General features: G+C 40.2%; 1 protein-coding gene across 1 annotated transcript in view; it reads right to left on the bottom strand.

Annotated features, from left to right (window-relative positions):
* The window catches only part of phf21b (PHD finger protein 21B), a 252,118-nt gene extending 224,533 nt beyond the window's left edge, over positions 1 to 27,585 (bottom strand). Inside the window, exons 1-4 of the mRNA XM_078568333.1 lie at positions 27,358 to 27,585; positions 27,053 to 27,136; positions 26,613 to 26,645; positions 26,320 to 26,385 (exon numbers count right to left, since the gene is read on the bottom strand). Coding sequence (XP_078424459.1) covers positions 26,320 to 26,385; positions 26,613 to 26,645; positions 27,053 to 27,106 — 153 coding nt within the window. The 5' untranslated portion in view covers positions 27,107 to 27,136; positions 27,358 to 27,585. The remainder of the gene's footprint in view (positions 1 to 26,319; positions 26,386 to 26,612; positions 26,646 to 27,052; positions 27,137 to 27,357) is intronic.
* Positions 27,586 to 27,647: the final 62 nt, after the last annotated feature.

The following is a 27,647-nucleotide window of genomic DNA, read 5'->3' as shown; positions in this document are numbered from 1 at the left end:
ATTGGCAGCTCAACATTCCGGGATGTAGAATCTTCAGGCGAGACAAGGGAGAGGGTAAAAGAGGAGGCATTGCATTATTAGTTAAGGAATATGATACTGCAGTAAGGAGAGATGATATCTTGTGGGGGGTATCGAATGAAGCTTTGTGGGTAGATGTTAGGAATAAAAAAGGGGCAGCCACATTGTTAGGTATTTATTATAGACCCCCAGATAGTCAATGGGAAATTGAGGAGCAAATATGTGCACAATTTGTGGAGATGTATAAAAACAGTAACAATAGGGTAATTATATTAGGTGATTTCAACTTTCCCAACATTAATTGGGATAGACATAGTGTTAAGGGCTTGGATGGAGTGGATTTCTTGAAATGTGCACAGGAGAACTTTTTAGGTCAATATGTAGAGGGTCCAACAAGGGACGGCGCAATGCTGGACCTTATTCTGGGGAATGAAGCCGGACAGGTGGCTGAGGTGGTGGTGGGGGAATATTTTAGTGATAGCAACCACAACATGGTACAACTTAAGCTTGTTATGGACAAAGAAATAGACAAGTTGCAAAAAAATGTTTTGGATTGGGGGGAGCGGATTTTAGTAAAATAAGGCAGGATCTGGCCAAGGTAGACGGGGAACAGCTACTTGTGGGGAAATCTACAGAAGAGCAGTTGGGGGGAGGGGGGGGGGGGGGGCGTTCAAAAAAGAAATGGGGAGGGTACAGGCTCAACATGTTCCCTCTAGGGTGATAGGAAGGAGTAACAAGCCCAGAGAACCATGGATGACCAGAGATATTCAGGATATGACGAGAAGGAAAAGGGAGGCTTTTAGCAGGTACAAGGGAAGCAAATCAACAGAGGCATTAGTGGAGTACAGAAAGTGCAGGGTGGAGTTTAAGAAAGCAATTAGGAGAGCAAAGAGGGGATATGAGAAAGCTCTGGCTGGTAAAAGTAGGGAAAAACCTTAGATATTCTATAAGTATATCAATGGGAAGAGGATAACCAGGGAAAGAATAGGGCCCATTAGGGGCCAAAGGGGCAATCTATGGGTGGAGCCAAAGGACATCAGTAGAACGTTGAACAAATACTTCACATCCGTCCTCACCCAAGAGAATGAGGATGAAGATATCGAACTCGGGGAGAGAGACTGCGAGGTTCTTAAGCAAATTGATATAGGGAGTGACAAGGTATTGGAGATGTTGGCAGGCTTAAAAGTGGACAAATCTCCAGGTCCTGATGATTTGTGTCCCAGGCTGCTGAGGGAGGCAAGGGAGGAGATTGCAGGGGCTCTGACCCAAATTTTTAATTCCTCTCTGGCCACGGGGGAGGTGCCCGAGGACTGGAGAACAGCTAATGTGGTTCCGCTATTTAAGAAGGGTTGTAGAGAGAAGCCAGGGAACTACAGGACAGTGAGTCTCACATCAGTGGAGGGAAACTATAGGAGAAAATTCTGAAGGAGAGAATCTTTCTCCACTTGGAGAAGCAAGGTTTGATCAGGGGTAGTCAGCATGGCTTTGTCAGAGGGAGGTCATGCCTAACAAATTTGATTGAATTTTTGGAGGAGGTGACCAGGTGTGTAGATGAGGGTAGTGCAGTTGATGTAGTTTATATGAATTTCAGCAAAGCCTTTGACAAGGTCCCACATGGGAGACTTATAAAAAAGGCAAATGCACATGGGATACAGGGTAACTTGATAAGGTGGATTCAAAATTGGCTTAGTTGTAGAAGACAGAGGGTGATGACAGAAGGATGCTTTAGTGACTGGAAGCCAGTGTCCAGTGGCATACCACAGGGATCTGTGCTGGGTCCCCTATTATTCTTCATTTATATAAACAACATAGATGACTATGTGGGGGGTAGGATTAGTAAGTTTGCGGATGACACAAAGATTGGCCGGTGCTTAATAGTGAGGTTGAGTGTCTTGGGCTACAGGAAGATATAGACGGGATGGTCAAATGGGCAGATAAGTGACAGTTGGAATTTAACCCTGAAAAGTGTGAGGTGATACACTTTGGAAGGAATAATTTGACAAGGAAGTATTCAATGAACGGCATGATACTAGGAAGTTCTGAGGAACAAAGGGACCTTGGCGTGTGTGCTCATAGATCTCTGAAGGCGGAGTATCATGTGAGTGGGGTGGTGAGAAAAGGCATTTATCAATTGAGGCATAGGTTATAAAAGTAGGGAGATCATGTTGGAGTTGTATAGAACCTTGGTGAGGCCACAGCTGGAGTACTGTGTGCAGTTCTGGTCATCACATTATAGGATGGATGTGATTGCACTGGAGGGTGTGCAGAGGAGATTCACCAGGATGTTGCCTGGGATGAAACATTTAAGTTATGGAGCGAGGTTGGATAGAGTTGGGTTGTTTTCGTTGGAGCAGAGAAGACTGAGGGGCGACATGATCAAGGTGTACAAGATTATGAGGGGCATGGACAAGGTGGATAGGGAGCAGCTGTTCCCCTTCATTGAAGGGTCAGTCACGAGGGGACACAAGTTCAAGGTGAGGGGCAGGAGGTTTAGCGGGGATGTGAGGAAAAACTTTTTTACCCAGAGGGTGGTGACGGTCTGGAATGTGCTGCCTGGGAGGGGGTGGAGGCGGGTTGCCTTACATCCTTTAAAAAGTACCTGGATGAGCACTTGGCATATCATAACATTCAAGGCTATGGGCCAAGTGCTGGTAAATGGGATTAGGTAGGTAAGTCAGGTGATTCTCACGTATCGGTGCAGGCTCGATGGGCCAAAGGGCATCTTCTGCACTGTGTGATTCTGTGATGAGAAACATCCCCACTGCTGACCTTATGATGGAAGGAAGGATTTTGATGAAGCAACTGAAGATGATTGGGCAGGGGGCACTACTCTGAGGAATGCCCACAGCTTTGACCAAGGGCTGAGATGATTGGCCTCCAACAATCACAACCATCTTCCTTTGCAATAGGTATGGCTCCAACCAGTGAGGTGTCTTCCCACCATCAGCACCACCCCACTCACCCCGCCCCACCGGTTCCCATTGCCTTCAGCGTGGTCGACAACACCTTCCATCCCACTGCGGATGAAGAAGAGTAGACTGATGGGTCATTAACTGGCTGGATCGGATTTCTCTTTTTTGTGACCAGGACATACCTGGGCAATTTCCCACATTGTTGGGTAGGTGCCAGTGTTGAGGCTGTACTGGAACAGCTTGGCAAAGGGCGCAGCTAGTTCTACATGTCTTCAGTACTACAACTGGGATGCTTTTAGGGCCTATAGCATTTGCCATATCTAGTGCCTCTAGCCATTTCTTGACATTCCGTGGAGTGAATCGAATTGGTGAAGACTGGCAACTGTACTGCTGGGGACCTCAGGAGGAGGACAGATGGTCAAAAGCTAAAAGTCTTTGAAGACTGACATATCCCTAAGGCATGAAAGAAATTCTGAACTATGTAAATCAAACTTTTTTTTTTGCCTATTTAAAATTGAACTTGGCTGAACCAAAAGATGGCCACCACAAATCACCTGATATCTGGAATTGTAAGGTGGCCACTAGGCATTATAGGGATTGCATTGGAAACATGCCATGACATGTTGCTCATGGAATTGCACACTTAGGACTGTCAAAGTCAAGTTCAAAAAGGAACTATTAAAAGGAAATTGATGTCATTTGCATCTTTATAAGCTTACCCCTCTGGTGCGTCCAATGGTCTACCAAGTCAAAAGATACCCAAAACAGGGTCATCAATATGGATGATGACTCTTTCAGAGGCTAATGACTGCGACATTATAAGCTACAAAACAAATGCCAGATCCAGACACCAAATAAACATCCCTTTATGAAATCATTGTGGAGGAAGGAGGGCACATGACTGGAGTGACCATTTTGAAATCCCTATATACAGTTGAGAACACAGAAGCAGGCCAGTCTGCAGATTTATCTCCAACCTGCAACCATCTGACTACAGGACTCAAGGCTGACCAAGCAACCTGCAGCAAGCCCTCTCCGAAGCTTGTTTATCTAGAAGCCACTGGCCACCACCTGCCAAGCAGACCAAGTTTGGAATATCAACCTCATCTCACAGCGCCGCCATCGTCTTTAATAGAATTCTGCACTTCTGCCTTCAGCCAGGAACCCATCAGAATTGGAACTTCTCTGTGAGGGCACCCCCTCTGGATTTGGACTTTCTGGACTCTAGAAATCACATGAACTGATATCTATTTCTATGGTTCTTTTTTACTGTTAAGTTATTCATAATTGTAAAACCCCTTCTTTTCTAGCCCACTTACTGTGTGTGAAGTTGCAATTATCGCCCTGAATTTGAATGTGTGAATAAACTAAGCTTCCGATTTAATCCTAATCCTAAGCGTTTGCTGCGAGTTACTTTAAAAATTAACTACATGAACAAAGGGTTTTTTGAAATAAGCACCACAGCCTATTTTTAAAGCAAAAACACCTCTGCTTACAGACAGATGGCGAGAAAATAAAGGAGTTCAGTTTTGCCTCTCTCTCCTGTCTGTAACAGGAGAGTCTTAAAGGAAGAAAGGGAGGTAGAGAGCTGGAGTGGTTAATGGACGGAATTCCAGAGCCTGGGCCTCAGTAACTGAAGGCACAGCCACCAATAGTGGAGCAGTTAAAATCAGAGATGCTCAAGAGGCCAGGAGCTAGATGAACGCAGAAGTGTTGTGGGGCTGGAAGAGATTACGGAGATACAGAAGGGCAAGGCCATTAATTGATTTGAATACAAGGAAGAGAATTTTAAAATCAAGACGTTGCTTGACCAGGAGCTATTGTAGGTCAGTGAGCACACAGGTGACAGATGAACGATACTTGATGCAAGTAAGGACATGGGGAGCAGAGTTTTGGGGATTACCTGAAGTTTACAGAGGATAGAATGCAGGAAGGTAGCCAAACATGTGTTAGAATGGTCAAGTTGTGAGGTAACAAAAACATGAATGAGGGTTTCAGCAGATGAGCTGAGGCAGGGGCCACATTATCAAGATAATCGATAGTCCTAGTGATGTGGCTGGAAGCTTAACTCTAGATCAAATATGACACCAAAATGCTGAGCAGTCTGATTTAGTCTCAGCTCCTGACTCATTCACCTCCCTGACAACTGCCTAAGGAGTGGAGTTTGGAGCAGGAACTGAAGATAGTGTCTTCGGTCTTCCCGATATTTAAAGTATAAAATCAGCAATACCAGGGGACATAATCTCAGGATAAGAGGTAGGCCATTTAAGACTGAGATAAGGAGGAATTTCTTCAGTCAGAGGGTGGTGAATCTTTGGAATTCTCTACCCAAGAGGGCTGTGGAAGCTCATTCATTGAGCATGCTCAAGACAGAAACATTTCTGGAGAATAATGACATCAAGGGGTATGGAAATAGTGCAGGAAGTGGCATTGAGGAAACTGATCAGATGTTATCTAATTGAATGAGGGAGTAGGCTCAACAAGCCAAATGGCCTACCCCTGTTCCTAACGGCAGTGCCATTTCTCCAGAGAAATGAGACAAAGCTCATCTAAAGGGAAACAAAAAGAGGGTTCTGGCCAAAGCTGTCAAAAGGTATAAAGGGAGCAAGACTACACCTAGGTGGGGAGCTACAAATAAGTTCAGTTGGTGTAGTTCCCAGGACAAAGATAATCACTGTCCTCTTGTAAAGACTGGCTTGAGTGACTTGGCTGGCAACTTCTGGTGGTGGTGTTCCCATGCATCTGCTGCCCTTGTTCTTCTAGGTGGTAGAGATTGTGGGTTTTGGAAGATACTGTTGAAGGAGGCTTGACAAGTTGCTGCAGTGCATTTTGTAAATGGTACACACTGCAGTCAGTGTACGTCAGTAGTGGAGGGAGTAAATGTGGATGTAAATGTGGATGTAATAGTGGTATGTAATCCAATGTCTTTTTAGTGCTGTGGTCATATTTCTGCTTTGTTGATAAGTGAAGCCTGCCATAAATAAAACAAATTAATTTTCAAGTACATATGCAATCATGTCTGACTCAATATCTTGAACCTAAATTATATTTACGATACAGTTCATTATTCAGTTAAAAGAGTCCTACCTGAATTTTCCTCACTAGCCCCAAGGAGTAGCAAGTCAAATTACAGAGTCCCTACTACAACCCCAGTTTAGATCAGCTAACTGAGATTCCTGAAAACAATGTTTTGCACATGGCTCAGCAATTTTTTAAAAAATTCTTTCATGGGGTGTGGGCATCACTAGCAAGGCCAGCATTTGTTGCCCAATCCTAACTGAACTGAGGAGCTTGCCAGGCCATTTCAGATTGAAGATAAGAATCAACCACGTTGCTGTGGGTCTGGAGTCACATGTAGGCCAAGCCAGGTAAGGACGCCAGATTTCATTCCCTCAAGGACATTAGTGAACCAGATGGGATTTTACAACAATCGATGATAGTTTCGTGGTCACCATTACTGAGATGAGCTTTCAATTCCAGGTTTTTTTAATTAATTGAATTTAAATTCCACCAGTTGCCAAGGTGGGATTTGAACCCATGTTCCCAGAACATTCGCCTAGGACACTGGATTACTAGTCTAGTGACATTACCACTACACTCAGTCTTCCCTACTTACTACTTTAACCCAGCTAGGCAGTCCATCCTACAGTTTTTGCTTACCACGTGCACATGCATGCACATTTTCAGAAATGTGATCAGTTGAAAGTTCGGACTACGGGATGATTCAGCAAATATTAACCTTTAAGTTACTCACCTCACAACTTGGTAGTCAAGTACAGAATATTTATACACCCATTTGGCACACTGACAATTCCTACCATTTCTGCTTCTTTAAAGAAAAAGATGCCCAATGACAGGAAATCACTTACATGTTTACAGAAAACAAAGAATGGAGGTTAAACTATTAGCTAACAGTTTAGGCATGGGAACATTTGCTAGTTTACCTAAATTGAAAGGAATCCAGTTTTTTTTTTTAAAAAGGGAAAGCAAGAATCAATTTGGTGAAAATTGAATTAAACATTTTCAGTTGGCTGCCAAATCAATGACAATCACAAACAGGCAGACATGGTCAGAACACAGGTTTTCTTCTTCTACATGAAGAAAAGATGAAGATTTAAAACGAGTTCTTTTACCATACATGACTAACCCAATTTTCATGCAAGATCTTAATATACTCAACAATTTGTAGCACTTATGCATCAAACATCTCTATCATCTGAATCAGTAAAAAAGTACCACGTTGTGCAGTTCAGTATGACTTTAATAATCACCAGCATCATTTAGTATTTCAGGCTGCACTTCTTGGCTATATAAAAATATAATCAAGCTTCCATTAGCATCTCCACAGTGTATTAACTTTTAAGAAAAAATATATTTACTAATCTTATGCTTTAGTATCCAGCACTATAAAGCCAGTTTCTTATGTACTAGGCAGCAGGTAAACAAATTAATTTATCACTAATTTTAAAAGAAAAATCATCAAAGGTGGCCTTACTTTCCATTCTACTGCAAGTTAACTCCGATCCTGGAAGCAATCTCCCTCAACTGGAATGGATGCCATTTAATGCCCTTTTAATTTAATTTCTTCACATAACATCTCCAAGGCAGGAGGTCAATCATGTAGAGTTTTTTTCAGGCCCAGCGGGTGCGTTTATTTTATGTGAGGAAAACCATTTTAAAGCAATTACATTTGATTTCTTCAGTGTAAATATATATACAAACATTGACATCTACTGGCATTCCCTGGTAACACAGTTACATACAGAGTGCTTTGTTTTTAGTTTTGCAGAATCTGATATAGTTCACTCCAGATACAGGCTGCACTATCTGTACTCCATAGAATCTAGCCAAGCACATCTCCTAGACAGACAGTGTTGACATTGCATCTCATCACTGTATGCCTGCAAACATGTGGTGCAAGCAGCAGGACAAATCCAGCAATCTCATCAGGTCGTGGTCACAATGCACTGTACAATTAACAAATTTCAGCAAAGTTTTTGTATCCACATGTAAGATGACATCAGATTTCTCAAGAGGCAGTCAGGCATACATTTTATAGTAAAAACCAAATATCAGTAAGCAATCTTATTAATGTAATTTGGATTAGCAAAATCTTTGTAATTGGCTTGGTGAGCTGGAATTTATTAGTTAACTAGGCTATCCTTTTAACAGTTCTAAAAGAGTGAAATGATCCTGCATGTGTTCATAGAGAACCTGCCATGGCTGCAGCAAAGAAGCAAGAGATTTTGTTAGAAAAGGAAAACTGGTCGTCTTATCTCCGATGACCTCTGTTTAATTAACTCTCTACTTGAAACACACCACCCATTATAAAGGAAAAAACCCTCTTTAAACTTGGTTACCAAATTAGACTTTAATTAGCTTTTTCCTTCATTTCATATATAGCAACATAGGTATAGGAGCAGGCCATTCCACCCATCGAGCCTGCTCAACCATTCAATTAGATCATGTAACTCATGTCTATTTACCCATCTTTGATCTATTTCCTGATGTATTACTGAATAAAATTGCATCTTTCTCAGTCTTGAAAGTTTCAATTGACCCAGCACCTTTCGGAAGAAAAGAATTCCATGTTCTCACTGCCCTTTTTGTGGAAAAAGTACTTCTTGATTTCACTGCTCAATGACCTAACTCTAACTTGAGGAGTTTATGCATAAAGGGAAAGTATGCTGAAAAGATCCTTCACTAAGGCAAATTTGTAAATTGACCAGTTGCCTCATGACTTAATCAGCTGTATGACTAAATACAGCATGAAGTTTGCATGCTTTTTCCTACATTACAACCATAATGAATAAATAGACTAAAAATATTCAGCTAGTCAATCAGAAGGGCAGTGTAGATGCCTACATACAATCTGGTAGGTTGAAAGATCACACCTCAGGTTTCTTATCTGATGAAATAGGGATAAAGCACCAAGCAGAAGCCAACCATTTTCTCACTTAAGGGGAATAAATTGAAGATGAGGAAAGAAATTTGAGAAGCCAGCTTAATATATTCTTATGTACCTCAAATAAACTGAATCAAAAGTAATATTGACACAGCCTGGTAGCAAGTCACCTGAAATAGTACAGAACTGATGTACAAACAAAACATACATTCAGAGTGTTACAGCAAAAAACAGGTTATGTGCCCAAAATATATGCCCTGCTGTATTTCTCCAATGTAGCCAGGTCGCCACTCTCCTACTCGCTCCTTCTTACCCATTAACATTTATCATTTTCAAGCAACTATCTAATTCCTTTCATAAATAATTTATGAGCAATTTCAAAAATAGTCTGCAGGAAAGAATTCCACATTCTAACACCTTCCATGTAAATAAATTTTACTAATTTCCCCCTCAATTCTTTAAAACTGTGCCTTCTTATTACTAGCTGGCAGACCAGTGGAAACAATCACTATTTACTTTCTTATAAGCCTTCATACTTTTCAAAGACATCAGTCTGATCACTCCTTACTCGTCTCAGGTCAGGACTTATGAAGAGGGCTTTGGTCCCTCACCATCGGCCCTTGGGGAAAATGAAAGGAATGTGAGGGGAGCAGATGGATGGTCAAGTATCCAAGAGGTGATTTACAGCTGAGCAAGGAGATGGGAGGAAAATGGGGTTCTTTTATTTATGTATCCTTTGTCTTTTGTTAATTGTCCATTATGAATGCTCTTAGCTTTTCTCTTTTCTTAATATTTCTTTTTGGGATGTGGATGATACTCTTCATTGCTGAGCCCTGAGGGCATTAAAAGTCAGCCAAGCAAATACAATCCTCCATGGCGTCAAACACAGCAAGTCAGAGAATATAGTCTCTCTCTTACTGCCTGTGTTACTGTTTTGCTCAGTTACTGATTATTGTGCATAAAAATGTACTGTGTAAAAAAAGTACTAACCATGTAAGAAAAAGTATTGCCAGCTCCTTCACAACCTGCACCTGTGTCTTCTTGTCCTGCTGTATCTCAAAACATGCCAAGTATATGTTCTCAACTCATTTCAGTATCATGTGCACATCCAAAAGGTCCCCACTTTAAATGCCTCTTTTCAAACTGTAAAGCCTTAGTTACATCATAGCTTCTCTCTTGGTCACCAAGAATCATCCACATTGCTGTAAATAATAAACTTATTCAATATTTATGATTATTTTTCAAACTATCCATTGCAGTAAACAAAACACAAGACAGCAACAACACAGGAGGCAACTTGGTTGCATTGTGGGGCAAATACTGTACTTGTATTTTTTAAATCTAGTCAAACTCATTTGCTCTCAGTCTAAGGCAACAGTCCCTAGGGCAATCTAGTGCCCATCTTCAGTTGCTTTTGTTGGTCTTGAAGTGTTGGTGTGACACATTGCCTTCTTGAACTGCCACAGTCCTTAAGAGGGGATTTTATGGAGCCTGCAAGAGCGAGATACGTGGCACGTGGGGCGAGTGAATTAGACGGAGGCTGAAATTTCAATTTCTCAACAGCGGGTTGAGATGCATGATTAATTCAGCGGCGTGTTTGTGACGTGTCGGGCCTCAGGCCCTCCTGTGGCGGGTTCCCACTTGTATTATATTTGCATGCCATGAATATCCATTAATTGGGAAGCATAACAGATTCAGTCCTATCTTCGAGATTGAGTTAGTGGCGTGTGGGAAACTTGTGTCTCTCCTTTCCCAATAGCTTGAAGGTGGCATGCAGCAGGCAGCATTGTTCAATCTTTGTTTTTGAGGAGAGGTTTTGTCTTTGTCCAACGTACCAGCACACGGAACTTTAGTAGGGAAAGATAGTGCCAACAATGAGGCCAGGGTGGAGAGTGTGGTGCTTGGGTTCTCAAACGACGCAGCAGTTGGGCAAGAAGGTGGGGACTGTGCTTGGGTCCTCAAGCTACAGCATAGCAAGGAACTAGTACATTTAGGGGCAGGTGGAGAGTTGGTTTTTGAAAGGAACAAGGTTCATGTAGGGCAGGGTCCATTGTTGTAGTAGTCTTGTCCTGTGTGTCCAAGGGAGGCAGCTGCACCATACATAAAAGATCACAGTCAGAGAAGAGAACCTGAGTTCGAAGCAAAGCAGATCCAGCTGTAAGGTCACAGTGTTGGTGTCTATTGACATGGGTGCCAGGGAAATTGCTACCTTGCTGGAGATCAGGTGCTTCTGGAAACTTTTAACTCACAAGAGATCAGGTTGTTGTGGGGGGAGTCCACTATGGGATGGAAGGAGCTCTGGGTGTGGCACCTTGGAGGGTCATGCATTCCCAATGGTCAACTGCAGCTGCTCTAAGAGCGAAAGCAATGTCAACAGAGGTGCTCATGTCATTGCCTGCCTTCTTCATAGTTCATTTCGTGGATCTGCAATGAGTCCCATACATCCAATCTTTTCACAACCTTGGAAGGTGGAGGAGAGGATTTACCAGAGGGCCTTGGTCACACCGCAACAAGACCATCAACCATTACCAGCCAAGGGAGAGGGAGGTCAGGAGGAACTCAACCAGGGCCGTCTTCATCGCTGAAGAGCATTGGCGTGTTAGTGTGTTCGGAACACGCACCAACTACCTGCAGATGTCTAAGAGACAATTTCAGAGACAACTAAAGCTTTCTCGAGAGGCAGTTACTGACCTATGCGCACTCCGACAAGACCTGCAGCCCCATAGCTTTGGAGGGAATCCCATGCCAGTCACCCTCAAGGTAACTCTGGACCTAAACATCTATGCCAGTGGCTCGTTTCAGGGCTCCAAAAGGAACATCTGGAATTTCCCAGGCTGCACCACATAGTGCATACTGGAGGTGACAAATGACCTTTTCAGAAGGACCAACAAATTCATTTGATTCTCAACATACGCTGATAGCCAGGCTGCTAGAGCCGTTGACCCCAGGGCCATCAGGCAGTTCCCACAGGTAAAGGGTGTAATCGACTGCACACGTGGCCTCACTGGCAACAGCCAGCCTCATTGGTAAATCAGAAAGAGTTTCACTCCCTTAATCATCTAGTTGTTTGTGACTATCGGAATAATGCAGGTGTGTGCTCATTTCCAAGGGGCTCCCACGACACATACATCTTAAGGAATTACCAGCTGCCACAGCTATTTGAGGCCCGTGCTCAAGAGCAGGGTTGGATCCTGGGTGACAAGGGCTATACCCTCAGAACATGGTTTAGAACACCAGTGCGTCATCCCCAAAGTCCTGCAAAAGAGCATTACAACACAGCACACTGCTCAAGAAGGGCAATCGTGAAGTACACCATAAGATTGCTCAAAATACGCTTCCAAAGTCCTGCACACATAGCATTGCAAAGGTGAGAAGAATTGCCAATCAAGAACATGGAGAAGCTGATATATTCTCCTGATCTGAGGAGGTTGAGAGTGAAGACAGAGATCTTGTGGCAACTCTCCCAGAAGCCAGGACCATGGGGAGACATGCTCGAAATGTCAAGGACAACCTCATCTACAAAGCTCAAATGATTTTAACAGAGAACTATAGCAGTGAATTCACAAACTGCAGAAATATGTTTCTTAGTACTCTTCTTTGAGGATAGCTCACTTGCTCGCAGCCCTTTTTGTATTGATGCGTTTTATGACTCAGAAATAGATATAGTCATCTGAGTGATGGAACCATGTCAATCATCACTATTATGGCTTTTGACAGGGTTAAACAAATAATCTTTCAAACATTTTTTAGTTAATCAGGTGATTTTAAAAATAGTTTTCACCTCCAAACGGATAACAGAATTCAAGAGGCAAAAGTCAAAGCATTTTAGTACCATCTTAAAAGAAATAAAGGTACAAAAAGCACAGGTGGAACAGAAGCAGAATGAAACATTTCAAATATAAAAATGAGAAAGAAAGCGAAAGGGATGACAGGGTAAATACAAGTTAAAATTCAATTTTAATTGAAGAGTATATTTTTAGAGCAATAAAGCTGCTCTTGTCATTTGAGTAACTTTATTACAGTAACCGTGTTCAATTCACAAAAGTGTAGGAGCTGAATACAAAACTAGCTATTTCAGAGAGATGTGTCATTTTCTAAGACATGTCATTTTCCTGGGCCAGCTGGCCATCTAAGAGCTTTGAAAGAAATGAAGAAGTTACAACAGAGGAGTACAAAATGCCTGGAATACAATGAGGAAGTTTATAAATAAAGGTTCAGGGACAGAATGGCAATTATGCAGTTTATCTGGAATACAAATCTGTAAGAATTTGACTATAGGTGAGTTTGTGGAGCCTATCCTCTAATAAACAACTTTAGAAAACTAAACTAGTGATACAACAGCAAAAAAAAGTCACTGAAACCATGGTAATAGTGTGCTCTGACATCCGCTATTTAGATTACACTCCTAAACTTAAGCAAGGCTTTCTCACTGAGGTTCAAAGAGTGAATGAACTGAAGGGGGAAAATAATAGATCTTAAGCACCATTTTTAAAATCGTCAGTTTTTACTTACTTCAGTTTTATTGCACCCAAGATAATAACTTATGGAACAGGAACTTGGAACTGGAGGAACATTACAATTTTTGAGTTCAGTGCCAACATCAAATACTCCCAGATCAGATGTACAATAAGACAGAGTAAAAACCATGAACTCCACTAAACAATTTGGTGTAACCTAAACTCAGAAAAGCACCTTTCACTTTCAATGCTAGGCTTCAGTGTAGCATTTTTAACAAGACTACCAACTTTATGCAAAAGCAACACAGGCAGAAGGATAAAATGTTTTTACAAAGTGCATAGGCATTTTATGTTTTAAGCTTGAAAATATGCAAGAGGATTTGATTTTAAAGTATAAAATTCTTTTTGTAATTTTTATATACAAGACAATTCAAGAAACTTGGGAATTTAACCTCTAAATTAGTTGATCATTACATCATAGAGGAAAATGTTACAAATCAGAATTGGCAAAATTGTCAAAGCAGTTTGTGTATTTTTGAGTTAAGATGCTAAGAATAATGTGCAAAGATGGGAAAATAAATGACTGTGCAGAGCTCTATCTGCAAACTGGTTCTCCTACACTGCCATGTAATAAAATGTGTTGCTATGATACAAGCTGCTGAAGAAGTTCATTAAAGGCCATTAAACAAAGCTGCCAGAGTTGATTCCTTTTAAAGACTGCTTATTTGATTTCAGACTGTGTATTCATAATTAGAATCCACTGAGTGAGTGATTGGAGTTCTCACCAACTCTATTGAACATTTACAGCTGAGCAAAAGCAAATCCAAATGACTGACTTTCAAAAGCAAATAACAACACCCCATCCAAACATGCATCATTATCTGGGTTTTGTAGTTCAGCACAGAAGCTAGGTGTTTTCCACCATTCTTGTAACAATGGCAGATTATGGAAGTACAATATTGCTAACTTCTACTTAAAATGCTTCCGGCAACTCTCTTCAAGGTTGCAGTTCATGCTAGGCTAAAGATTCCACATGCAAATACTTGCCTAAGCTGCCATTCTTGGTTTCCAAGCCCAGATCCAGATTCATCAGTAGGGTATTCATGGTGGTCAACACTGCTGATTTTCTATAACCTTAACTTTGTGGTGGAGGGATTACAAACAGAAGAAGCAACTGGCCATTTTTTTTTCTTTCCTTTAGCCACAGGGAATGAATAGAGTTTGTGAATTAAACCTGGCAGCTTCCTGGTCAGTATGCCGCAGTGATCAAACAGATTGTACACTGAACACAGGGCTATCAAGAAGCCCCGCCCAAAAAACGCTTTATCTTAAAGATTAGGATTCAAAATACTGAAGATTGCAATGAATCCCGAATTACCAATATTACAATAACTCTGTCTACTGCCATCATAAATCCACAAGTTTGTAGAGCTTAACTCCCATTTCCAAATCTGATCTTTTCCAAACTTATCTTAACTAAGTGTCTGAATCAAACTAAGTGAATGCTGAATAGCTTGAAACAGCTCTACACAATAGTTCAGGGGCCAATTTGCCAGTGTTTAAATAAACTTTACAAACTCAAATCTGGATTTAATTCAACATGCTCATACCAGAAGTTTGACACGTTTAAAATGTTCAATGTCAGTAAATGTGAGGTGGTGTGTTTTGGTTAAAAAAAAATTATACCTTGGGGAAAGGGAGAAGGTGGGATAATGTGGGAGAACAAAAAGATTGGGATGGGCAGGGGAAAAGGTTCACATTCACAAGACACTAAAAGCAGCATCTCAAATGGGTAAGGCCATAAAAAACTTAATGAATATTGAGTTTTATGAGAAGATGTACAGAATATACAAGTCAGCATGTAATCTATAAAAATTCCTCAAATGAAACCACTGTTAGAGCTATGTGTACAGTTTTGCATTCCACACAATAGGAAGGATACTGAGACAATGTGAAGTCATTAGGAAACTAACTGGTCTGAGCTAATACAAATACAAAAACAACTTCAATGACCCAGGTTGTTTTTGTTATAATAGAAGATGATTCTGAGGTGATTTCAGAGATGTTCAAAATTACGAAGAGAGGACAGTGCAAATACAAACAGGCCACTTCCAAAAGATATGAGACAGGTACAAGATAAATGTAAAGTTCCGGATAAATAGGAGAAACTTTTTTTTTATATAAATAAGAACGTGAGGTTGTGAAGTTAAATACCAGAGTTGTGATTTAAGACAAGATCATGAGAATTTATACATTAGATAGGTATTGAAGGAAAAGCGAATAAAGGGCTATGAAACAGTGAAGGGTTATGAGATTAGAATTACTCCTTAGGTGGAGATGAAACACAAACTCAGACTAGCTAGACTGAATAGCCTGTTTCTGTGTTATAAAGTTATATCATTTTATGTATAATTAAGGCTCAACCTCAATTTTCCTTCATTGATTTGGCTGATAAATGCATCCTTTGGTGTGATACTAATTCATAAACACCAAAAGGTTCAATTCCCAGTCTGCCATTACCAGATCTCAGTCAAGGCAGCAGGTGTAGTGCAAATTTCCTTTGGTGCCATTGGACCAAGCAGCAAAAGAGAAATAAACAAACTAAGTCAGGACTCCTGCTCCTGATTGCTATTTATTCACTCTACACAAAAGTGCATTTTTATTTTTTGCCAATTTTCTCCCTTTTCATCTTCCCCTCCTCTACTGAAGGCTGGTATTACGTGGTTATATTTCTTAAGGCACCAGAAGCCTTACATTCTTTGTGCTGGCCTATATAATAATGTTGGTATACAATTCCACCCTATTCCCTTCAGATGTCCACAAACACACACACATACTTTCTAAGATAGCTAACTGGAAACCATCCTGATATTTTCTCCATTCTCCACCCAAGTGAGATTGAGCCCAAATGTGGCAACCTAACTGCTGCCCCACCAGAGATCATTTAACACTGAGTGAACACAAGTTTACAAAGATCACATACCCTGCAGGTACTCACTGTCTTGGTTCGCATATGAAAAATGATCACTACAAAAAAAGGAACTGAAAGACAGTGGACAGTTGTAGAACTATATCAGAGCAAGAGACAGTGCCTGAGAGAGCTAGGAGGTTTTTTGTTTTACTTTAATGTAGAAAGTTTCAAATATCTGGAAAAAAACCCTGGCAGTTCATCTTCAAACTGTTTCTTATTGTCCGCCTTTCAGTTTAACAGAACTAAGATTATTTTCTCAAATTAAGTCAAACTTCTGCAATATGGAAAAATAAAAGTTGGTGCTCTTGCCAGCAATTTACAAAGTGAGGCTGGAATAAAAAGATCTGAATTTGTATGGAATTCTGTTCTTAACGAGCTTTCTGAATTGTCCACCTGCAGCACATACTAGATAGAAGCTAAAGGTTCACTCACATCTGGTCATGCATCGTTTATTCCAACCTCTGTATATATAATGAATCTAGGCATGCCAGGTACCTACATTTTCATAGATGCCATAATCCGAGCATGCAAATAAAGCTGCACTGATGACATCCAGAAATTTCAAAAGCTCACATGGATTATGTGCCGTTCTTATATTTTATGAGCAAAATAAATAATGTGCATGGAACAAGCAATTTAAAGCATGGTAAGATTACAAAGTGGAATAACTGGCACCATGTCAGTCGAAGTAATACAAGTGCATAAGTCTGTCTGAATAAGCACTGCATTTCAAATGAATGGATAGCTGGGGGAGTATCACGAGCTCGGCCACATTGTCCATACTTCTTCATCAAAAGATGGAAAACAGCAATTTTAACGGTACTGAACAATGTAGCCATCAGTGGACATTTCTACTTCTGACCTTACGATGGAAAGGAGGTCAGTGATGAAGCAGCTGAAGATGTTTGGACCCTGGACACAGGAACACCTGTCGCGATGTCATGAGGTTTAAATGATTGAAGTCACATCTAGCACAACAGAAAATGATTGTTGGATGCCAACCCGTGGAGAGTTTACCCAAGTTTTGCTAGGACCCGTGACATTGGTCAATCAAATATTGATTTGATGTCAAGGGTGGTCACTCACACCTCAACTTGAACTTGGATCCTTTATCCATATTTGAACCAAGGCTATGAGGAGATTTGGAGCTGAGTGATCCCAGCAGAACCCAAAATGAACAACATCTCACCAGTTATTAGTGACCAAGTACATTTAATAGTTCAGTCAACGATAACTTCCATCCTAAGCGTTAGTTAATAGGGCAATAATTGGCAGAATTGGATTTGTCTTGACTTTTATGGACAGAACATACCTGGGTAATTTTCCACTTGGTCAGGTGAATGCCAATGTTGAAGCTGTACTGAAACAACTAATCCTGAAACACAAGTCTTCCACACAGCAGCCAGAATGTTGTCGGGACCTATAGCTTTTGCTGTATCCAGTTCACTCAACCGTTTCTTGATATCGTGTGGAGGGGATCGAATTGGCCGAGTACTGGCTGCTGTCATTGTGGGGACCTCAGGAGGGGCCTGAGGTGGATCACTTGGCACTTCTGGTTGAAGATGTTTAGAGACTCTACAAACTTGTCTTTTGCATTCACATGCCGTGCTCCATCATCACTGAGGATGGGAATGTTCATGATGCCTCTTCCTCCCTTTAGCTGTTTAATTCTCCACCACCATTCACAGCTGGAATTGGCAGGACTGCAGAACTTTAAACTGATAGTTGGTTGTGAGATCACTTTAACTATGTCCACAGTATGCTTTTTCCACGACTTAGCATGCACATGTTGTAGCTTCAGCAGGTTGGCACTCATTTTTAGGTATGCCTGAATGATGCTCCTGACACTGTCTTCAACACTCCTCATTGAACCAGAGTTAATCCATTGGCTTGATAGTAATGGTTGAGAGGGATATGCCGGGACATGAGGTTAGACTGCGGAACACAATTCTGCTGCTGTTAACTTTGAGCTGCTTGATCCATTCCAAAATATCCCATTTAGCATTGTGGTAGTGCCACAATGCACAATGGAGTATCCTCAGTGTGAAAACAGGACTCGGCCACACTCGTATCCAGTGGTCAGTCCCAGCAATATTGTCGTGGACAGATGCATTTGTGACAGGGAGAGTGTTGAACATGAAGCAGTTTTTTCTTTGGTATTGGTGTTCTCACCATCTGCTGCAAGCTCAGGCTGACAGTTTGTCCTTCAGGACTCAGCCAATTAGGTTAACAGCGCTGCTGCCAAGCCACGCTTGGTGATGGGCATTAAAGTCCCTCACTCAGTAGGTTCTTTGCCCTCGCCACCTTCAGTGCTTCTTCCAAGCGGTGTTCAACATGATTCATCAACTAAGCGAGGGCAATAGGTGGTAATAAGCAGGAGGTGTCCTTGCCCATGTTTGAACAGGTGCCATTCAGACTTCATGGGGTTCAATGTTGAGGAATCCCAAAGCTACTCGCTCCCAACTATGGGTGACTGCCTCTAACATGCGGTCAAAAGTGAATAAGCAGCTTGCAATCACTACATGCACAATGTAGGTTGTATTAGCTGTCTCATCTAGCAGGGGAATATGCATGAAGCAATGTTGGACATAGCATTATGGTCACCAGGTAGAGCTAAGGCTGGTGGTAGGCGTGAGGTGAGTTCAGTTTTGCTCAAGAGAAAGGATTTTTTTTTAATATTGAAGTACTACATATTTAACACAAAGAAAGGGCACCAAAATACAAGTTCATATCACTAAGGCTGGGGAAAAAAAAAAGTACAGGTCTTGTCTGGAAGTAGAGAATAATTTACAAATGTAACTGTCAAACATCGTATCTAGGATAGACACACTCTAGAGCGAGCATCCAGCATACCCACCATCTCATTCTTATCTGTATGTAAATACCTATTTTCTTAAAAGCATTATCGAAACATACAACACTCTCATATTATGAGTATAATATAGTATTATAATTTAAATGGGGAGGGGGGAGGCATATCAGTGATTACTAATCCATTTGAAAACAGGTCCTTCGATAAAAGAAGGTTTGAGAACCACTGATCTACGAGATGCACTGCAGCAACACACCAATGCTTCTTCAACAGCATCTCCCAAACCTGCAACCTTTATTGTCTAGAAAGGTAGCTAGTGCATTGGAATACCACCCAACTGCAAGTTCCCTCCAACTCGCACACCATCCTGACTTGCAAATATTTCACTGTTCCTTTATTGTCACTGGGTCAAAATGCTGGAACACCCTCCGACAGCACTTTGGGAATAACTTTACCACACAGACTGCAGCGGTTCCCACACCTTTTCAAGGACAATTAGGGATGGACAATAAATGCTTACCTTGCTACTGACACCCACATTCTGTGAATGGTTTATTTTTAGAAGAGAGGAAAAATATCATTTAAAATTTGGTCTTTCAAACAGGACAATTTAACATGGCATTTGTGTTTGGGAGGGTGGGGGGGGCGCGCGCTTTCAGGAGTGATGGGAGGAGCATCGGTTATGGCTTTAGTATATTATTTTGCCTTCCCTATTTTTAAAGTCCTAGCTGGAAAAAAATAAAGTCAACAATGGAATTTAGAATTTCTCAATCTTTATATCATCTTAACACTTTCCTATGTAACAAAGTTCTGAAAGTAGATATTAAAATAGGAACCACCAATGCCATTATAAATTGTATTATGGTTAGATCATGGAATCTTTACAGTGTAGAAGGTGGCCATTCAGCCCATCAAGTCTGAACCAGCTCTCTGAAAGAGCATTCTACCGAGTCCCACTCCCCTGCCTTATCCTCGTAACCTTGCACATTCTTTCTTTTCAAGTAGCAATCCATTCCCTTTTGAATACCTCAATCAAACTGCCTCTACCACCCTACGAGGAAGTTTATTCCAGACTCCAACCACCCTCTGGGTGAAAAAAATTTTCTTCACATCACTTTTACTCCTTCTGCCAATTATTTTGAATCTGTGCCCTCTGGTTCTTGATGCGCCTTTTAGTGGCAACAGTTTCTCACTATTTACCCTGTCCATACTCCTCAGGATCTTGAATACCTCTATCAAGTCTCCTTTCAGCCTTATTTTCTCCAAGGAAAACAGTCCCAACCTCTCCAATCCATCTTCATAGCTACAGTTCTTTATCCCTGAAATCATTCTTGTGAATCTTCTCTGTAGTCTTGCAAATGCCTTCACATCCTTCCTCAAGTATGGCGTCTAGAACTGGACGCAGTACTCCATATGAGGCCTAGCTCTTGTCTTATACAAGTTCAACATGACCTCTTTAGCCGTATACTCAATGCCCCTAGTAATTAAGCCTAAGAAACCATATGCTTTATTAGCTGCTCTCTTAACATGCCCTGCCATCTTCAATGACTTATGTACATATATATCGAGGTCCCTCTGTTCCTGCACCTCCTTTAGAGCATCTCCCTTTATTTTATACTGTCTCTCCATATTCTTCCCGTCAAAATCAATCACCTAACACTTCTCTTGATCTTCATCTGCCACTTGTCTGCCTGATCCACCAACATCTCTATGTCCTTCTGAAGTTCAAGACTATCCTCATCACAGTTGACAAGGTTCCCAATCTTTGTATCATCTGCAAATTTTGAAATCATGCCTTGAACACCACAGTCTATGTCATTAATATACATCAGGAAAAGCAAGGTGCCCAACACTGACCCCTGGGGAACTCCACGACAAACCTTGCTCCAATCTGAAAAACATTCATTAATGGGTGTACTGCTAGTGATGAGATTTTATTTTTCTTAAAATAAAATGATATTTTGCACATTAAAAAAAAGTACTGAGCACTATTTATAAAGTGGTATTCTGAAAACATTATTGCATATACATTCTTAAAAACATTGACAATTGTTTGAACTCAAAAGAGGCAATTGCAAAAGGCAGACTAAAGCATATTATAAATTGCAGTCACCTTTAGCCTAGCTGCAATGAATTCAGACTAGCACTCTGAACTGTCTCACACTAGGTACACATGGACTTTAAGGATACGTGTTAGCACACAGTTAATTGTATCCAAAATGCTCATTTAAATCCTCCAGCACACTTAATCAACTTCTGTACTACTTCAAGTGTATCTGTCAGAAATGAAAAAGTTTTAAGCTAGCCAGACTTCAACATTTTCCCATTGCTACTTATTTCCACCTCATGCTAGTGCAAAATAAACTATCCTATTAAATGGCCAAATCAGTCTTCCACCAATTGAGAAACAATAATTAGAGAAAATCAATTGATATGACTCAATCATCACATATAAAACACACAAGCATATTTTCCATGACTATATAATTAATTAAATCTGTTTAAGTATAATTGCCCACCATTGAAGCAGCAACCCATTGCAGTTTGTTAGAATACTAGTTTTTTTTCTAAACACAACAAAGGCCTGCTTTACACTACATTTTTCCACATTGCTGCTGTCAAAGGTTACAGCCAGAAGTATGCTGCTTCAGCAGATCTACATGACATACTGGAAATTACAACTATACAAAAAAAATAAGCAGCTGATACAGAAATGGCTAAGGAGGTTTAGATCTAATCACCACCAGAGCATGTCCAAAGACACAGAGAACAACATACATTTTTTTTTAAATTCTAGATTTTAGCTTTTGAGTATCTTTTAACTTTAAAAATCATCAAATGACAGCAGTAGAATTGAGGAAGTGCAGAGAATATGCAAAAGCCAAGCTGAAAACTATATAAATAAAATGCTGATAAAAGTTCTAGTGGTCCACAATGGTGAACATTACTCTGATACTGTATTTGTTTGCCTGAGTCAAGCACAAAAACAACATAGCTTGTTCAATTGCTGATCTATGCAGTTAGCTGGTTGCAAGCAGATGGTATTAGCCATATTAAAATTGGCCTCAATGCCCCCGAGCTTAAGAAAACAAAAATCAAATAATTGAGTCAGAGTTGCAATTCCAATTACAATCCAGTAACCCCACTGGATATCGGTTAAGGATAGTTCCAAACTCAGTATCATCTACCAGAAAAAGCCTCCTGACAACACCTAAGCAAGAACCATACAAAGACGGCAATGTTGGCAAGGTAGTCACAGATACCTGTGAAACATGCCTCATTAAGAGTCTTTGCAAAGTGGAGGATGAGTGAAAACTAACACAAAAGGAAAAGTAGTTACCAGGCTTTAGTTTTATATTCAAGCTATAAGATATATTTGAGCTAGAAGAAACTTTTTAATCCTATCCTATAATCAGTTAATCCAATAAGACACTTCAAGGGACAAAGCAATAAAGTTATACCAATTTTTGAGTTTGGTAAAGAATTCCAAGTCAATTTAAATGAATTGTTATATACAAGCACTTTTTTTAAAAAAGTAGCACAAATATTAACTATTTACATGAGATGCACTGCAAATCAAGCAACTTTTAAAAAACAGAGAAATTAGAAAATATGTCATACAAGCCAGAAACAAAGCTGTCTTCCGCTAGCCAGAGTGTGTAAACGGGCAAACAGGAAAATGCAAATATTTTCTGCAAGAAAAGGTTACAACAGCCCTCTAGCTTAACTGCAATCATGAAAAATTGGTAAACACTGTCAGTATTTCATTGAAAATGAAATGTAATATTTATAAAAGGAGAAATAATATGCCATTAAATGTGTTTACACAAGTCAGTATTGCTGAGGCACGCACAGACACACACACACACACACACACACACACACACACTGATATAAGAGAGATGTGTATTATGTGAAAGATAATGTTCTGCTCAAACAACAGTCAAGTGACACTAAGAAGCATTATTACTGTGCTTCATTACATTAAATTATATTAAACAACCTCATACAGGCAAAGGGTTTCCTATCAACATTCGGTCAGTAAAAGCATGTAGTGAATAATTTCAAACCCATCAGTTGCCCAAGTAACAAATCACAGAAAAAGAGACTGCATTATCACTGATGTACTGGCAAGGTAGCAAAATACTACCAAATCTGCTTCATCATAATCTATTTGTATTAAAATGCATACAGGTTTTGAAAATAGACTTTTTCCCCATCACATAATTACTTCTTAGTTCGTGTTTACACCAAAAAGACTTTTTGTTGCTTAGACGTCAGAGATATTGTATGCCGTGTCCTAACTGTAATAATATGGCCAGTTATTCCTTACTCACTGTTGACTGCTTCAAACTTCTTTTTGTTTTGTGATCCCTTAATTTAAATTTTGCATATCATTGATTTTCATGGTTTTAGGCTGTTTTGAGTGTAAGCACTCACAAATGAAAGGAGGAAATCTTATATCTTTCAATGAAACAGAAATTTAACACCTTATTTAGAAAAACAAGTTTGGAGAGGTAGAGGTAGTTTCTATGTCAATTACATACATATGGCAAAGTTGATTTCCTTAAGTAAAATAATGCAATAAATTAATTTTCTTGTGAAGTACCCTTGATTGAAGCCAGACAATTTGCAGGAAATTTATTTTTCATTTGATTAAGTGTAATAGTTTGACATGACTCAAAATATTTGATTACAATATGTTATTGTTGACCGAACGTTTAAAGAAATGAAATGAAACATTCATATTCAAATCCAGAACAAAAGCTTTTAACCTCCTATGTACTGGAGGCGGGAAGAAATAAGAATAAAGCCTTAATAAACTTTTCAAAGTCATGTTCTGAGAGAATGAGCTAACACTACAATAAGTTACCATCTATTTCAAATGGTTGATTAGAATAAAATGAACCTAAGTAATGGAGAATGAAGTGGTCAAGTAGTTCACAACAGATCTATGACATTCCAAGTAAAGGTAAACCTTTTCTTGGCACTCAAAGATGCAAGGAATAATGGTTAACAAGTCTAGTTAAATTATGGTATCAAGAGATCAGCATATTGAAAAATCCAGAAGTCTCAAGAGTGCAAAAATATTCTTCTAAACTTCAGCATGAATGTTAGTTATGACGCTTCATTAGGGACTCACTTTTTTCAAGTGCAGTTCAAGTTAGAAAAAAAAAGTTGTTTCTAAGATCGGACCATACAACGGAAATCAATACAAATTGCCCCAATGTTGCTCACTTGGAAATAAACCACGAAAATCACAGGCTCCCCAATAGCTCAGTGAATAAATAAAACACAATAATACTGTGTCACAAAGGTAGGAAATTTCCAATTTTAATCCTGGGTTCAATCAATAATTTGTGCTGAGTAAATGATTTCACAGGTGGAGGGATGTCCTACCCAAATTGTTAACTCCTACTGAAAAAGTGCATGTGTGCACACATATAGGTGTGAAGCCTCTTTCTCTCATGATCAAACTGCCCACTAATATTTATTGTTTAGTTTCACTTGTGAAGAATGTCCATTTGGGCAAGGTATTGGAAAGCGACTGACGAGCATAAAATCAGTGGAAGTTAGCACTTTCGTAGAGAGAAACATTTATCTGTTTTCACATGCTGGGAAGTGCAGTAAATTTGCACTTTACAGTTCATTATGTTATGAATTTTTAATGTAACAAAGAACAGTTATTACTGTGAGTACTTGGTCAAAAAATCCCATGCTCTTCCCACCTAAGTAAAAGTTTGATTAAGTGATGAATAAAGTAGAAGCAAACATTACAGCTTTTGGTACACATTTTTTATTCTAACTACAATACAAAATGCTGAGTGATCAAAAAATAAAAATACCTTCCTCCACAATTGGGCTGGGAGACATTTTTGATTAATTAAAAAAAACTGATTTGATAAACATGTAGTGATGATAGCCAACAGTCTATGTGCTCCCTTCTCTCGCTCCCCACCCCCCTCATCCACGCAAAATATCAATGCGATCAAAATGGTAATGTTAAGCATGAATGAGGCCCCATCCCCCTCCACACTTCAGACTGCGATTTCTTCATTCCATAGTTTTCTCCATGTTAGGAAAAAAACACAACACCCCTTACTTACAAAATGGAAGCTTCCACTACCAAATTGAATGTGCTAACAAAATAAATAAATAACATATACCAAATTACTTCTCCCCAAAAAAAGTCATACTGTACATCATTAGCTATTAAACCGACCAGCAAGATCACCGATTATCCTTACAGAATAGCCCGTTTCGATCTCGAACAAAATTAAGATGCAGGGCTAACTTGGTGCTGCAAGCTGCATTCCAAAAGAAACAAGATCAATGGAGTTCAGAAAAACTCAATATCCTGATTTTAAATCTCTTAAAATGCTTAATGAGAATTATGGATAAGCTTTCTGGTCAATAATAAGAAAATTAAAAATTTGATCTTTTTGCAAAAATACACAAAATTGCTGAGAAGCTTAGTGCTGGACAGAGCCATGGCAAGCTGTGCGTTCAATGGCATCTGTTCGTGGTGCTGAATTTTTTTTCCATTGTAATAATCAGGGTTCTCCGCTAGAAGCCAAGCTCCATCAACTGCTCCAAGTATGCAAAGTCGGCCTTCGGAGTTCTCGGGCATCAATATCCACGCACTTCGATATTTTCAAATTCCTCCCAAAATAAATCAAGTCCCGATCAATACCCCGCTCATTAAATTCACACGAGAGAAGAAAAAGGAAAGTGATGCTGAGCCCGAATCAACCGCTTACACGGCAAATCAGAACAAGGAGACAGCAAGTAAGAGCATTGTAACTCAAAAAAACATAAATAAACTATTTAAGCTTTCCAGCAAGAATTGGGTGGGGAGCCTGACGATAGAAATCGGTATTATAAACTTAACGTGCACATTAGTTGCCAGATTTTCCCCTTCTCTTTTCATACTTGGAAAATATGTCGACCTATCCAAAATGGACGCCTCAGAATCTGCCAACTTAAACGCACGCCACAACTTCACTTCATTTGAAAGCAAACTCATCTCAACATATAAACCAACATTTTAACTTCAGCAGTTCATCTACATGTACATAGCTTTCGTCACACATTGTGCAACCTTGCAAGGTTGCACATTCATTGTTAACAACTCCCCATCCCTCCTCCCTTCCCCCACAGTTACTTTTAGTGAAAGTCATCGCAAATGTTAAATCGGTACTATACACATCAATACACGGCCAAGAACTAAACCAATTTCTTACTTGTTTCTCACTAAGAGATGTTATTCGGGACTGTCTTTCGTGGAGCTGTTTCTTAAGTTCTCCATTCTGGGGGAAAAAATATTTTTTTTTTAAAATGACACGTCTGCGATATGACATGGGCGCAAAATTAATACTTTGCCCATTTAAATGCAATGCAGTGTTAACAGTTACTGTTTAATATACACACTCTACAGCTATGCTGACTGGCAAATGAGATCTGCACTGATAAAGTTTCTGATCGTCTTCACGAACACACAAGATAAAGAAAAGACTTAAAGAATCAGCTATTTTACCTGTGGATCTTGCTTCATCTGTGCAACTAGTTTCTAAAAACAAAAAATTAGAATATTGATATGATTTTAATATAAAAGGTCAAAGAGCAATATAAGTTATCATGACTGGGAGGAACAAAGAGGCACGCAAACACTGAGTCAGTTTCGAACATCTCATAAATATTCAAGTCTCGTACTAATCTCCTCACCACACACACACACACACAAGCCAACCGCAATATTACTCCAAATCCTTGTTGCTCAGAACTCAAACACCAGCAAAAACTAGTCTCAAAGTTAAAGATCTTGGATGCAAACAATCTCGCCAGCGGGTTATTGCCATTAACTGATCCTTAAATCCAAAGCGTTGCTAAGAAATGCCCAGCTTATTTTAGGTTTGATTCGCTCCCTCTCTCTCATTCTCCCTTTAGACCATAAAGGGGAAAAGGTTTTTTTTTTACCTGATGACACTGGATTTCTACTTTCAGCGCCTCTTGAAGGCTTTGCATCTCCATGGCTGGACTTCAAAAGCACTTTTTCAGACACTTTGAATCCAAACGAAATGAAGTTAGTTGTTTGTGTGCGTGCGATTGCTGGCGTGGATGTTTTTACAAGCGCGTCCGCGTTAATCAAAAAAACTTAAAACAGCTTTAAAATAAATAAATAAATAAGCCGGCAATAAACAATCGAAAGAACAAGTAGACACAGTCTGCAAAGCAAGTTCTTGCCTCTCTTTGCTAGTACGGACACAGGACTCATCACTCACTTTACGCCATTTTCCACAAAACTCTCCCGAAAACAAGTCGAGAAAGGAGCGGGCCGGCTCCGGGCCTCAGCGCTGCCGCCACACCGACGCCCAAAGCTGCGAAGCAGCCGAGGCTCCGGCCGCGACTTTTCCGTTAACGGTTTGAGCGACTGAATCCGGGGACTATATTCCGCGGGTGCGAGCGCGCCGGGATTTCACTTTGCCTCGAGGAAAAGTTGTGCCTCGGCTGCCAATGCTAATACGGAGGACCCGGATGGAGCAATGGCACCCTGCCGGAGTAGCCCAGTGCG

This window comes from Cetorhinus maximus, chromosome 22, assembly GCF_964194155.1.
Source record: "Cetorhinus maximus chromosome 22, sCetMax3.hap1.1, whole genome shotgun sequence".
NCBI lineage: Eukaryota > Metazoa > Chordata > Chondrichthyes > Lamniformes > Cetorhinidae > Cetorhinus > Cetorhinus maximus.
Note: the sequence above shows the minus strand (reverse complement) of the source record. Positions and strands in the feature narration are given on the sequence as shown.